Genomic DNA, 12,038 nt, shown 5'->3' with positions numbered 1-12,038 from the left:
AGATTGGTATTGATAGTTTGGATCGGATGGTACATCATAGTACATAGGGATCATCATGATACAGGCGTACAGGTAATACATGTTGAGCAATCATCAGTCAGCTGTGCCACAGCAAAATGTTTAGTGTTACAATCCTCGCGCCGGGACCGTCTCTGAATCTGCACTCGGATAGCCGCCTCGGTGTAGGTCCATATGTGAGAGACCCAGCTAGCCATCAGTCACGCCATCCCACCAAATCCTGATCCGCGCATCGCGCATGATCTTGTGGACTACCTTGTTTTGCCAGTAACGCCGCCAGAGTCTGCATGTGGCTAACTTTTGTTACCGACGACGACTTGTTTGCCAGAGATCTTCTCGACGATCTCTTTCAGCTTCTGCTCCCAGGTATCGCTGACCCTGACCGCACGCATATACGCCGGCGTGACCCCGATCGGGACGGGGTAGTGCAGCGGGACGGGCGGGGACATTACGTGGCAGTCGCACGAGAGGAGGATGGTGACCGACGCGACGTAGTCCGCCGCGCCCGACCGTATGTCGCGGAGCCATTCCAAACGCTCGATGAGGTCCTGTGTGTTCTCCCTGCCGTACTCCGCGCGGAGCGCGTCGAACGTCATCGGCTTCGTGTAGAGCACCCGGAAGCGGGCCCACATGCGCGACGACTGTGCGCGCGCGGGGTGGTGGTCGAGCATGACGAGGAGCATCGCGTGCCCCGAGAACGACGGGTCGCTCGCGACGCGCATCCCGTTGTACCCCGCCTCCATGAGCGGCAGCTTGAACTTCTCCGCGAACGCGCAGAACTCACTGCGGACAACCCGGATTGTGCGAGGCGCTTACATAGGCCTAACATTGCAAGGGCGTGTATATTAGTAAGCCATCAAGTGAACTTCCCTAACATGGGAAGTACATTCCTAGAACATGGCACGATTTCGGAACATAGGAAGAACATAACACTTACATTCCCGATTCTAGGAACATTCAAAATGTTAGGCCGAACAAAGGGATCCCATTCCCTATGTTAGGAGCTCCGACTTAGAGCCGTAAAAATATACACGCCCTTACAAGAGGCGGCGGATCGGCAGATCGGGTACACAAGGCCCCCGGGGGTGGGGAGGGTGGTCGACCCTTGGATGGGCGATTCCGAAATTTTATACCAGAAGGTCGAAAAAACCGTCATACCCTCCCCAACTCGGTCGAAGTAGACCGTCGATAGTGTCGGATTAGTTGTAAATTAGCTTCCTGTCACACGCAGACAACCCTTTTTGCACGTGGCCCATTGGCTAGTCTACTTTTCGAGGTCGGTATTTTCAATCGCAGTCTAAATGTGCGTAGTGGATCGCAGGCGGAACCTCAAGTGTGTGGCTGAGCTTGTGGCGGGTGCGTCTGCGGTGGAAGCAACAGTGCGCTCTCGTCGCGTACTACTACTAGGTCGCCGTCTTTTCCACTGCTCCTCCTCAGCTGGACGCAAGCGACTTTTACCGCTATCTACCGTTTCCTTTCACGGGAAGACGTCCTCAGCTAAAGACTCGAACGTTCACCCCGGGCCCTTGCGCGTGCTAACACTGTAACAGTGTTCTCGACGTACCGTTGTGCGACAACTCCAAACACGAGCACGCAAACAAGGATGCGTGAGGTTTTCGAGCTCGTTTATCGGGCGCGGCATGCTCAAGAAGGCGACGCACGTATTTTCAGTAAGTGTTGTGTGTGCGGCAAGTAGCGATTCAAAGGTCTGTCCCTCGCCGTCCGTCTGCGACCTAGTGCACTTTACAGTCTGGATAGTTCATCAAGCGAGTTTGGTGTGTAGCGGCATAACCGGAACGGCACATTTGAGCTCGCTATTCGGTTTGTCCTCTATCTATCCCCCCAGCCTCTGGTCCTTCTCACCCATACTTTCTCGTCTGCACCTACTCGGCATGCCCTCTTCCGGATTCTCATTTGCCTCGGTATGTGTCTGCCATCTGGCACAACTGGTAGCTAGTGACCGTCAACCCGAAATTTCGTCTGTCTGCCCTCGTGCGCGTCCACTCACCCGCTCAAATGCCTGCCCGCCAATCCACATGCTCTCCTGCACGTTCGCCCGCTCGCCCATACCCTTGCTTACGTATCCTTGTGCTGAACAGCTTGGAGGCACACACCCGTACGAATAGTTGACCGTGCGTTTGTGCACTCGCTTACTCGCGCGCACGCCCGCTTTTCTGCCCGCACACTCGCCCATCTAGCTGCAAATGAATCTCCCGGCTCGTTCGCCTGCATGCTCGCCTGTCTGGCACCTACAATGCCACCCGCCTGCCGACTACCGGCCTGCCTGATCACCACTCTGCTTCATTGTCTGCCAACTCGGTCATATGTGTACCTGCATATCTGCGTGTGCACGTCTCCGCCTGCGCTCTCACTAAGCCACTCACACGGCGTCGAAGAAGGTGCGGATGTCATAGAGCAGTGTTCACATACTCTACGTGGCTTGTAGATTTTTCAGCAATATAAAGGCACTTTTTTCACTGATTGAACGAGGGTGGGGGGGTGGTCTGGAGGCAGGACCGCCGAAAAATAATAATATACAGGGGGGTGGTAGGGTGGGGGGGTCCAGATATTGAAGTTTCGGAAAAAACCGGCCTTGTGTACGGAAATTTAATTCCTGCCGCCTCTTGCGCCCTTACAATGTAAGTACCATGTGAGCGCTTCGCACAACGCGGTTTGTCCGCAGTGACTCGTCCATGATGACGGACGGCAGAGGGGCGCCGGAGTTGGGCGCCTGGAACGCCTGTGTCTCGGCCCCTGCGGAGAGGAACATCTTGTCCATTTCTTTGAGCTGGGAGCGCTCCTCCTTGATGGATTTGCAGACGTGCTTGTGGTAGCTCCAGCCGGCCTTCTGGCATTCAGGGCTCTACTCGGGGGTCAATGATCAGACGTGTGCGGCAACAAGACCTGACTTACGCAGTATAGAGCCAGCTTGCAGCTCGAGCAGGCGAACAGCCTTCCGACTTCAGTCCTGCTTTTCAGGCCTGTGTCACGGTGTCTCGGTCAATCTACATGCTACTCAGATCAGGCGCGATGACCTGTTCGCGCACAAAAGTTGCATTCTTGTATGCCATGGCGTGCTTGGTGGGAACCAGATGAAATCCTACCACCGTCCATTTGAGCTGAATTCATTGAGGCAGAATGCGCGGTGAGTGCCACTACCAAAGTATACCGGTCGGACGGTTGAGTGTGGTGGGCGCCGAAAACAATGCCTATGTAGCGTGCAAGTAGCGTGTTTGTGTATGAATTGCAGAAAGCGCCCATAACACTACATAATACAATGCGTAAGTAAGTCTTTATAGTGTCTTACCGTAAGTACAATGGACGGTGGGATTTGTCAACTGTCAGTAAATGCAATTCATGCGTGGCGAGCACCATCATGCAACCGTCTCTGGGCGTAAGTCGTTGGGCAAGTCAAGGCAGCAGAAGAACAGCGATGATGAATATGTCAGCAGCGTCCTGTATGAATCAACCGCCCTTCAGGCAGAATATACAAGCATGAGGGGAAGTGTCATGGTTCTCGCAAAGCTCCTCTGCCATATGAGTTGCAGTGAGGCACGCATGACGCGGGCCAGCTACCGTCCCAGTCCCTAACGACGGGCCTCCGCAGTAGCCGCCCGGTATGCATACACAAACTGTTCGGGGGCCCTCAGCAGCAACACTGTGCACCACGATGTAAGGACGTACTGAGATCGTTGCGTCGCTGCCTACAAGTTGAGCGACCTGCAGAGTTCCGGGGATTTTCATTTTACGTTGCCGTCAACGTTGCCATCCGCAACGTTGAACGGAGCCGGAGGTGAATGCAATCGGAATGATCGATCTGCGCAGAGACGCGCCGGAGATTGAGCTGCGAGATCTAGACTACCTGCGCGTGGTTGCACGTTGCACTGCGATATGTTTGTCTGAAACGGCAACAAACGGTGTCGGTCAGGCTGGACGTCTCAGACTGAAGTTTTTCACCGCCACGGTCCAGCGGACAGCAGGCACCCCCAAACGCGTCGCGTCGGGCAATGCACTCCGTCGTGGTGTTGAGGAGAAGCCAAGATGCCGTTTGCTTTGCGCCTCCAATTCCCCGACAAGTGATTGTCGACAACTTGCACTTACATGCGACTCACATGCTGGCAGCGACACAGCACCGGCAGGTGGTTCCATCAAGCGGCACGTCCCCTCGGACACGGCTGGCCGCGCTTTCACTGACCAGCGAGGGTTGTACGCTGAATGAGGGAGTTTGCCTTCGTGAACGAGCAAACGTGGGCCGAGACACGGTCAACCCATCGCGTGTAAAACGAACAAGAGAAGCACAGACAATGAAAGGCAAACCCAAGGCGAGGAGGGGACAAAGCATGTGCATATCGTGGGAGGAACTGCCTTTGGGGGCAGGAGGCGGTGACGGCCGAGGGGCACGCGCAAAGACCTGATAAATGCTGCGGGCCTATCAGGAAGAGGCGCCCTCCCTCGTTCTCTTTCCTTCATCACCCCCTCCTTGGCCCGTCTCTCGTTAAAAGGCCTCCCTCCTTTGTCCCTTCCTTCCCTTTGGAACGTAGAGTCATCATGATCCACGCACTCGCTGCCGCCGTCCTCGCGCTCCCGCTCACCGCGTCTGCCTACACAATGACAACTCCTTCCGTCGCCGCCACGCCAGTGTCGCCCACACGCCGACCTACATGCGCCGTGCGGCCAACTACACCATCGAGGACCACTACCAGGGAGAGGACTTCCTGTAAGTCGCGTTTCTCCCTGCGACACTACTCCGTATCTGACGTGTCACAGGAACTGGACGTTCTTCAGCGACTCGGACCCGACGGCGGGCCTGGTCACCTACCTCGATGCCAACGCTGCTATCGGTAGTGGTCTTGCGACCGTCGACTGCGACAACGTGACCACGCTTGCTGTCGACACCAACCAAACCGTGGCTAACGGCGGCACGCGTAACTCCGTCCGCATCAGCTCGGAGAAGACTTACAGCTCCGGTCTCTTCATCGCCGACTTTGCCCAGATGCCCGTTGGCTGCGGTACCTGGCCCGCGTACTGGACGGTCAGCGCGACTGCCACATGGCCCCAGGGCGGCGAGGTCGATATCATCGAGGGTGTCAATCGTAACACGCAGAATCAGATCACCCTTCACTCCGGTGATGGCTGCACGCTTAGCGGCTCGCCCAACACCACTTCCCATCTTCTAGGCACGCAGTGCGCTAGCTCCAACGACAACGATGCTGGCTGTGCCTACCAGCAGGATGACACGACTTCCTTCGGCGCGGGCTTCAATGGTGCGGGTGGAGGTGTCTTTGCGCACCTCTGGAACACGGATGGCATCACTGTCTGGTACTTCCAGCGCAATGCCATTCCCTCCGACATCACGAACAAGAACCCCGACCCGACCAGCTGGGGCACGCCGGCTGCGGCCTTCCCTAGCACCAGCTGCGACATGGCCAGCCACTTCTACGACCACTCCATTGTCATCGACACCACGATCTGCGGTGACTGGGCAGGCCCGGCGTACGCTGCCTCGGGTTGCCCTGGTACGTGCCAGGACGCCGTCGCCAACGCGACGAACTTTGTCGGTGCGTGCCGCCCGTGTCTACGGCGTTAGTGAGGACGCGAAAATTGACACTTCGTTTGTTCCACAGACGCGCAGTGGAAGATCAACTACATCTCTGTCTACCAGTAGATGCACCTCGCATGGTCTCTCGTTCCCCGTTAACGACGTCCGCACCGTACCTAGTTTTCATTTAAACCCGCATCGCATCCTCTGACCCCCGCAACTCGCCTCATGCAGCGCGCACCTAGCTCTAGTCTCGTATACCTGATGTCCTACTGATTTTGCTATTTATCACCGACCTTCGGCCGGGCACCCGCATCTGCTTCTCTTGTTCACGTCGGTGATGAGTGTCCATAGCTATAGATAGCGCAATTCCTTACGTCTCCTTACTTACAAGTTACCAGTCCCCGCGTGGGCGCGCGTAGACGTCGCTTGCTCGCTTATACGGTTGCTACATACCTCGATACTCTGCTGCACGGGCGGGCCCGCCCGATCCTCGACGGAGCGGTGTTGCAGCCGCCGCGTACCACTCTGGGTCCTCGGGCTGCGTCCGAGGCGATGCTATCATTATTATTGCTGCACATGTGAATGCAATATCTTTTCCTGCGGTACTGGTCAATGTCCTGCGAGATGAGCTACGGGGGATGGGTTACTGTGTGTATGTCTGTTAGACCATCGCTTGTTCGGTGGTGCTGTACATGTTCGGTGGCGCTGCTGCAGCTGGGTAAAATGTGGTAGAGATGGTATGTAGAAACAGGAGACGTGCGTCACTGTGGCGCTGTGTCAAAACGTATGTATGTAGCTTGTGTACTAGCTCAGCGTGCGATCGAGTAGCCAGTACGTGCGCGACACGTCTGCCAAATGGCGGCAGCACTCGCGATCACGTGCATTCATTAAGCACGCGCCGCGACGTGGCCGCGACGTCCACAGCTTGATCACAGCACTTCTAGGACATCCACATAGCGTCTGCCGAAACTCTGTTCGACAGGTATCACTTCGCTTGCTGTTGCTAAGTCGTCTTTGAATCATTCGAGTCATGTCAACTATGAACTACCAGTACTATCTGTCACCCGAGTCAGCGGTTTCTTTCGGAGCATCTACACGGTCACCCCAACACGGCTAGGCAGCGATGTTCTCCACAGGCATCATGAGTTGTACTTAAAAGCTTGACGCTCAACTGAAGGTCCCTCTCCTTCCAACACTGCCCGATTTAACGAATACTCATTATGTCTGATGATGAGGGTGGCGCATCCTCCGCGCCTGCTTCCCCCCTGCTTTCTTGATTGGTCCTCACACTATCGCGAATCCGCTCGTCGGTATCGAATACGTGAAGGCGCACTTGAACTTACTCGGCGCGTTTGCAACCCTCAGCAAGCGCGTGGAGACGTGTCCCGAGGAGGACCTGCCGGAGCTCGCGCGCGGTCTCGATACGATTCCCGAGGCCCGCGCAGATGGGCGTGGTTCGTCTACATGGCTGTGGAGAGGTACGTGCTACTCTTCGCTTGTCTACTCTGTGCTCCTGACGGTTACCAGGTTCAGGCGCTGGGTGAAGTGCGTGACAGCCAACAAGGATGTCGACGCCTGGGTAGAAACGGAAATACCCCCACTTGATGTACTCATGGTGTGGCATGCTTACATGCTGAACCCTACGTACGCCGTAATACAGTCCATCAGGCAACGACCACTGAGACCACTATAGATGGTATGCGGAGGACTGTCTACGTGTACCCGCGTTGTACAGTCTCCATGCTCTGAATGATAGGTTACTACGCGCAGTGGTGAGCCTACATGAATTTCTCGCGTGTATACCGTGACAGGCCAGATGTTGTTGACCTCGCTGTGCAACCTCCAGATCGCTATGGGCGACCCGGCACAATACCAGCCATCAGAGAAGCGCAGAGACGCATGGCTTTCCGAGACGGGCACTCCATTCGATCCCATGGAGTCCCTGAAGCACCTCACAGAGCACGATGTAACTTGTCCGAAGTGCGGTACTGCCAACGCTGCGCGTAAGAGGTGATCTGGCGATCCTAGTCTAGTTCTGACGCGCGCTGCAGCGTATTTGACCACCGAGGGCGCCGGCTACGCACAGCAAGGGTTCAAGCTGGCATGCAACGACTGTCGACTCACAATCGACAAGCCCGCTCTTGCGCTGGACAATTTTGTCGGGGACTTGATCAAGAATCACAATGACCCTGAAGCGAAGCTGGATACTTATCTCTCGTAAGTATGAAGATGACGAGTCCATGAAGAGCCTTCGCTAACATGACCCAGTGGTACATTGCGCAGTCCGACAGATGTCATCATGACCAAACGCACGAAAGTGATCAAAGAGCGCATAGTCCAGTATGACAAACTGCGTCGGCCGAATGGAGTGAGTATCGAGCTCGCAGATACTGAGCAATGTCGTCCGGGATGGAGCCGCTTATCCTATTGCTGTAGTACACGCCGGATCAGTGGAGGTTCAAGATCAAAGAGGACTTCGGCTACTCGATCAATAACCTCCGCGACGCGGCTCGAGGCGCGGCGGCCAGCATGGGCGTTATGAAGCGCATGTAAGTGCGAGTTCTACAAGTGTTCAAATTGAACCTTACGCGTCATTTTCACTCAACAGGCTGGACAGAATCCTGAGTGCGTATATCGATGACAGTCAATTCTCCATAGATCTTGTTGGCGCTGTAAGTCCTTCCGTGGTGTAATGAGGCGAAGGAGGCAAAGAATGCTCATGAGTACCAACACATAGGTCGTTCGGCAAGGATCCTTCACGAACAAGATGCATGCATTTGGCTGGACAGCACCGGGGTACTTCGAAACACTGGTCGATGAGGTCGTTCTGGTGCACGCGATCACCCGATATCACGCGTGCGTTGTATTGGACATTGTGGCTGCGAAGGGATCTGACAAATGAGATGCCATGAAGCTTCCTTGACATGATGACACAGTCACCAACTTCACTCTTTGTCCCGACCCTCGATATCGACCTCGTATGGCACACTCACCAGTTGATGGCGAGCAAATACTCAAATGACTGCAAGCAGTTCGTAGGCTGGCACATAGACCAGTGAGTTCCGGAGGCTCTGTTAAGGCTGGGCGGTGGACTGATATGATCACAGCGATGACAAAGTGGAGGAGAACCGGCTGGCGAATGCGTTCGACATTACCTGTCAGGCCTGGCAAGTGAGTTTGTGGTCTAGGCTTCTCTATCAATGATTGCTCATCATTCGTAGAAACATTTCAAGGTCCCGTATACCTACTGTGGCTGCCCTCTTCCCGGCGACTCCATCGGCGACAAGCTCCAACGCCTCACGCGCAAGTTCGTGTCCAGTCAACACTCGGAGCAGCCGTTGAACTTGGACCCCCCGGCACACCCTGACATCCCGCCTGCAACGCACGCAAGCGAGCACAATGCCGTTCAGGTCTATCTGAACGCCGCGCTCGACAGTGGCCGGGCAGCGGAATTGCATCGCCAAAGAGTATTACGCCAGCAGAAGATGAACTACCGACGTGAGCGCGACGCCCGACGCGCGCAGAAAGGCGACATCGACCCGGAACTGTTGAAGCGTGGCCAAAACCACTACGCCGCATTCCTAACACCTGTGCCGTTCATACAGCCTATCTCGGCGTGCGTCCCGGTTGGCGGCCAGCCCCAATGCTCCGCGGTGAGTTACCGTCTTGTCTCACATCGCAGATGGCGAGTGTCCTGACTCGGAGGTTTCGCTCGTTGACGTAGGGTGCAGGGACCTGTGCCGCTGGGGTGTGCTCTTCTGCGGGGTGGTACAACGGATCTGTATGTGCAAATGCAGACGGCGGCAGCGCCAGCCCCTCGGTATTCGGCGGTGGTGCCCGCGGAAACTTCTCCCTGTGCAGCGCGGGTGGTGAACCGATCTCGTCAGAAAGGGCACAATCACTTGGAGACGCTGTCAATGGTATTTTCTCACTCTCACTCAGCAGTAATTGTGGCGGGGGTGGGGGCGGCTCTACGTGCGGAGGTGGTGGCGGTAGTTCAAGTTGCGGCGGTGGGGGTGGAGGATCAAGCTCAGGCTGTGGTGGAGGTGGAAGCTAATTTGCCTTGTCGATGATTTGTTTCGGGATATAGGAGGCTTTATGGTTGTTCAAGTTACATACAAAGACGGCGTGAAATCAATTGTAGTTTGAGTCAACGTATGAATCGGTATGACTGTAGGTCACGGTCACGTGTATTAGTGGTATCGCGCGCCAATGAATTTATGAGTCGCTCTCATCCACTCTCATCCTCAAACTTGAGCGGTCGTACGTCCTGTAACCTGTTCAATTTCCACCTCCCAGGCTATTGTGTAGATGCACACTGCCTACTTCCCAGCATCCGAACAATTGTGAAGACTACATGGCTTCCACGACTGAAGCCTGTGACGCCCGCCTGTCGCGCAAGTGACAAAAGCTGTGATTTTGACATGTCCCGCAGACATGCGGTCCTACTTAAGCACAGGTTGACAGCGTACCTCGCTACGCTAGCTTTCCCTGCTCTTTATTACCTCTGTCTTCTAATCGCCAGCACAACAGAAGGCTATTATGCCCAATCGCTATGCCGGTGATGTATGCCCCTCCGGAGGGGTCAATAGTAGTTTTCCTCCAGCCTTCCCGATCGGGTCGCATAGTCTTACCAAACCTCTCGTGGGCATTGAGTATGTGACGGCACATTTGAGCTTGCTTGGCGCATTCAATACTCTCGCCAAACGCGTGGAGGCATGTCCTCTGGAGGATCTCCCGGTGTTCGCGAGGGACCTTGATTCTACGCAGGAGACGCCACGCAGGTGGGCGTGGTTCGTCTGTCTGGCAGTGGAAAGGCGAGTCAGGTGGACTGTAGCCCAATCAGCTTTCATTTCAGCCATTACTCACACCTCGCAAGGTTCCGCCGTTGGACGAAACATGTAAATGCCAATCAAGACATCGAGTCCTGGGTCAAAGCGGAAGCGCCACCCCTCGACGTGCTCATGGTATGGCATGCCTACATGCTGAACCCCACGTAAGTCTTCCCCCGCACGTTGGCAATTTCTCTGGCTTATCTCAGACTATACCGAAGATGGTACGCGGAAGATTGCCTGCGCATCCCTAGGCTACAAAGTCTCCATATTCTGGATGATTGCCTACTACCTGCGGTGGTAAGTTTTGGATGATGCACTGCATTTGCACGCTGCGAACCAATTTGCTGATTTTTGCCTCTAGATCGCCATGGGTGACCCTGCCCAGTATCAACCATCGGAAGAGCGCAAGAGCACATGGGTCGCAAACACAGGGACATGGTTCGATCCGATAGAGGCTCTCAAAGACCTCTCGCATCACGACGTCATCTGTCCCAGATGCCATAAACGCAACACTGCACGTAAGAGATCGTCCCGAGAGTCGATGAGCCGTGATACTGACAGCATAAGCTACAGCGTTCTTAACGGCAGAGGGCACTGGCTATGCCCAGCAGGGGTTCATGCTCATGTGTTCGCAATGCTCACTGCCGATTGACAAGTCAGATCTGGCATTGGACAAGCTCGCGCGAGATTTGGTCAAGGACCATAACAGCGCTGATGCAAAGCTGGACGCTTACTTCCCGTACGTGCAGCTTGTTGGACGAAGTCAACAGCCCTAACGAACCATTCGCGTTGATCCAGAGGCACGCTGCGCGGCCCGACGAATATGGCTTCTACCAAACACGCGAAACAGGTCAAGGACCGGATCGTGCAGTTCAATAGGTTTCATCGGCCAAAAGGGGTAAGAGAGTCGTTAGTTCAAACGCGGTTCCCTCTCTGAATCTGATATCGGTGCCACGACCGCTCATTCATGTTATTACAGTCCACGCAGAAAGAATGGGTACACAATATCAATGAGGACTTCGGCTACACCATCAACAACGTCCACCAAACTCTGCGATCATGTCGGGCAGGATCGGTTTGCTCACACGCATGTTCGTTCCCCGTCGTGATGCCAACTACAGGCTGACCCTTCATACTTTTGGCTTTAGACTGAATAGGATTCTGGTGCGTATACGGATGATAGTCCGTTCTCGATAGATCTTGTTGGCGCTGTACGTCCAGTCATCGTTGCTTAGAGTAATCGTGATCCTATCCTATTCAGGTCATTCGACAGGGGTCCTTTACTCAAAAGATGCACGTCTTCGGATGGACCTCCCCGGGGTATTTCAACAAGCCGATAGACGAGGTCGTTCTGTGCATGCGATCACCCGCTATCACGCGTATGTCGTCCTGCTCGTCGCACTCGCACTGTGTGATCCTAATATCCAACGAATCTGTTTTTAGATTCCTCGACATGATGACTTCGTCGCCGGCCTCGTTCTTCGTGCCGACCCTGGACATTGATCTGATCTGGCACACACACCAGCTGATGGCAGGCAAGTATGCGGACGACTGTATGAATATGTCGGGCGGTACATAGACCAGTGAGTGCGGGTTGCCATAGGCTAAGCACGACGTCTTGATTCGCGGATCGTCAACACAGC

General features: G+C 55.0%; 4 protein-coding genes across 4 annotated transcripts; 3 read left to right on the top strand and 1 right to left on the bottom strand.

Moving 5' to 3' along the window:
* Positions 1-597: 597 nt before the first annotated feature.
* B0H18DRAFT_1209465 (uncharacterized protein) lies at positions 598-3,277 on the bottom strand (the record flags this gene model as incomplete). Its single annotated transcript, XM_048036318.1, has 4 exons — positions 3,064-3,277; positions 2,932-2,997; positions 2,706-2,881; positions 598-798 (listed from the first exon to the last, which is right to left on the bottom strand). Coding segments are annotated over exons 1-4 (525 nt in total), but the record flags the coding sequence as incomplete, so codon positions are not given.
* A 1,185-nt stretch (positions 3,278-4,462) lies between these two features.
* On the top strand, positions 4,463-6,165 carry B0H18DRAFT_994457 (concanavalin A-like lectin/glucanase domain-containing protein). The gene is made up of 4 exons (XM_048045259.1): positions 4,463-4,613; positions 4,658-4,735; positions 4,786-5,576; positions 5,643-6,165. Exons 1-4 carry the CDS (start codon positions 4,567-4,569, stop codon positions 5,681-5,683), a joined length of 957 nt encoding a protein of 318 aa, XP_047896001.1. The 5' UTR covers positions 4,463-4,566; the 3' UTR covers positions 5,684-6,165.
* A 349-nt stretch (positions 6,166-6,514) lies between these two features.
* Positions 6,515-9,789, top strand: B0H18DRAFT_148066 (uncharacterized protein). Its single transcript, XM_048036862.1, has 13 exons — positions 6,515-7,038; positions 7,088-7,204; positions 7,254-7,332; positions 7,407-7,563; positions 7,612-7,777; positions 7,829-7,928; positions 7,997-8,109; positions 8,169-8,232; positions 8,298-8,416; positions 8,475-8,615; positions 8,668-8,731; positions 8,782-9,213; positions 9,285-9,789. The coding sequence occupies exons 1-13, from the start codon at positions 6,788-6,790 to the stop codon at positions 9,615-9,617; spliced, it is 2,136 nt and encodes a 711-aa protein (XP_047896000.1). The 5' UTR covers positions 6,515-6,787; the 3' UTR covers positions 9,618-9,789.
* Positions 9,790-10,240: 451 nt separating this feature from the next.
* On the top strand, positions 10,241-11,907 carry B0H18DRAFT_994444 (uncharacterized protein; the record flags this gene model as incomplete). Its single annotated transcript, XM_048045258.1, has 8 exons — positions 10,241-10,377; positions 10,440-10,556; positions 10,614-10,692; positions 10,757-10,913; positions 10,969-11,134; positions 11,194-11,293; positions 11,375-11,456; positions 11,657-11,907. Coding segments are annotated over 8 exons (1,020 nt in total), but the record flags the coding sequence as incomplete, so codon positions are not given.
* Between the last annotated feature and the right edge of the window lie 131 nt (positions 11,908-12,038).

The sequence above is a fragment of the Fomitopsis serialis genome, assembly GCF_022376445.1.
Source record: "Fomitopsis serialis strain Sig1Antser10 chromosome Unknown B0H18scaffold_17, whole genome shotgun sequence".
In the NCBI taxonomy this organism is placed as follows: domain Eukaryota; kingdom Fungi; phylum Basidiomycota; class Agaricomycetes; order Polyporales; family Fomitopsidaceae; genus Fomitopsis; species Fomitopsis serialis.
Note: the sequence above shows the minus strand (reverse complement) of the source record. Positions and strands in the feature narration are given on the sequence as shown.

Excerpts from the sequence above, each read along its gene's own strand:
- B0H18DRAFT_994457 (XM_048045259.1), top strand. The coding sequence starts at position 4,567 with ATGATCCACGCACTCGCTGCCGCCGTCCTCGCGCTCCCGCTCACCGC. Across the intron at positions 4,736-4,785 it reads TACCAGGGAGAGGACTTCCT|GAACTGGACGTTCTTCAGCG; the intron begins GTAAGTCGCGTT and ends GACGTGTCACAG. Across the intron at positions 5,577-5,642 it reads CAACGCGACGAACTTTGTCG|ACGCGCAGTGGAAGATCAAC; the intron begins GTGCGTGCCGCC and ends TTTGTTCCACAG.
- B0H18DRAFT_148066 (XM_048036862.1), top strand. The coding sequence starts at position 6,788 with ATGATGAGGGTGGCGCATCCTCCGCGCCTGCTTCCCCCCTGCTTTCTT. Across the intron at positions 7,039-7,087 it reads GTCTACATGGCTGTGGAGAG|GTTCAGGCGCTGGGTGAAGT; the intron begins GTACGTGCTACT and ends GACGGTTACCAG. Across the intron at positions 8,233-8,297 it reads CCATAGATCTTGTTGGCGCT|GTCGTTCGGCAAGGATCCTT; the intron begins GTAAGTCCTTCC and ends ACCAACACATAG.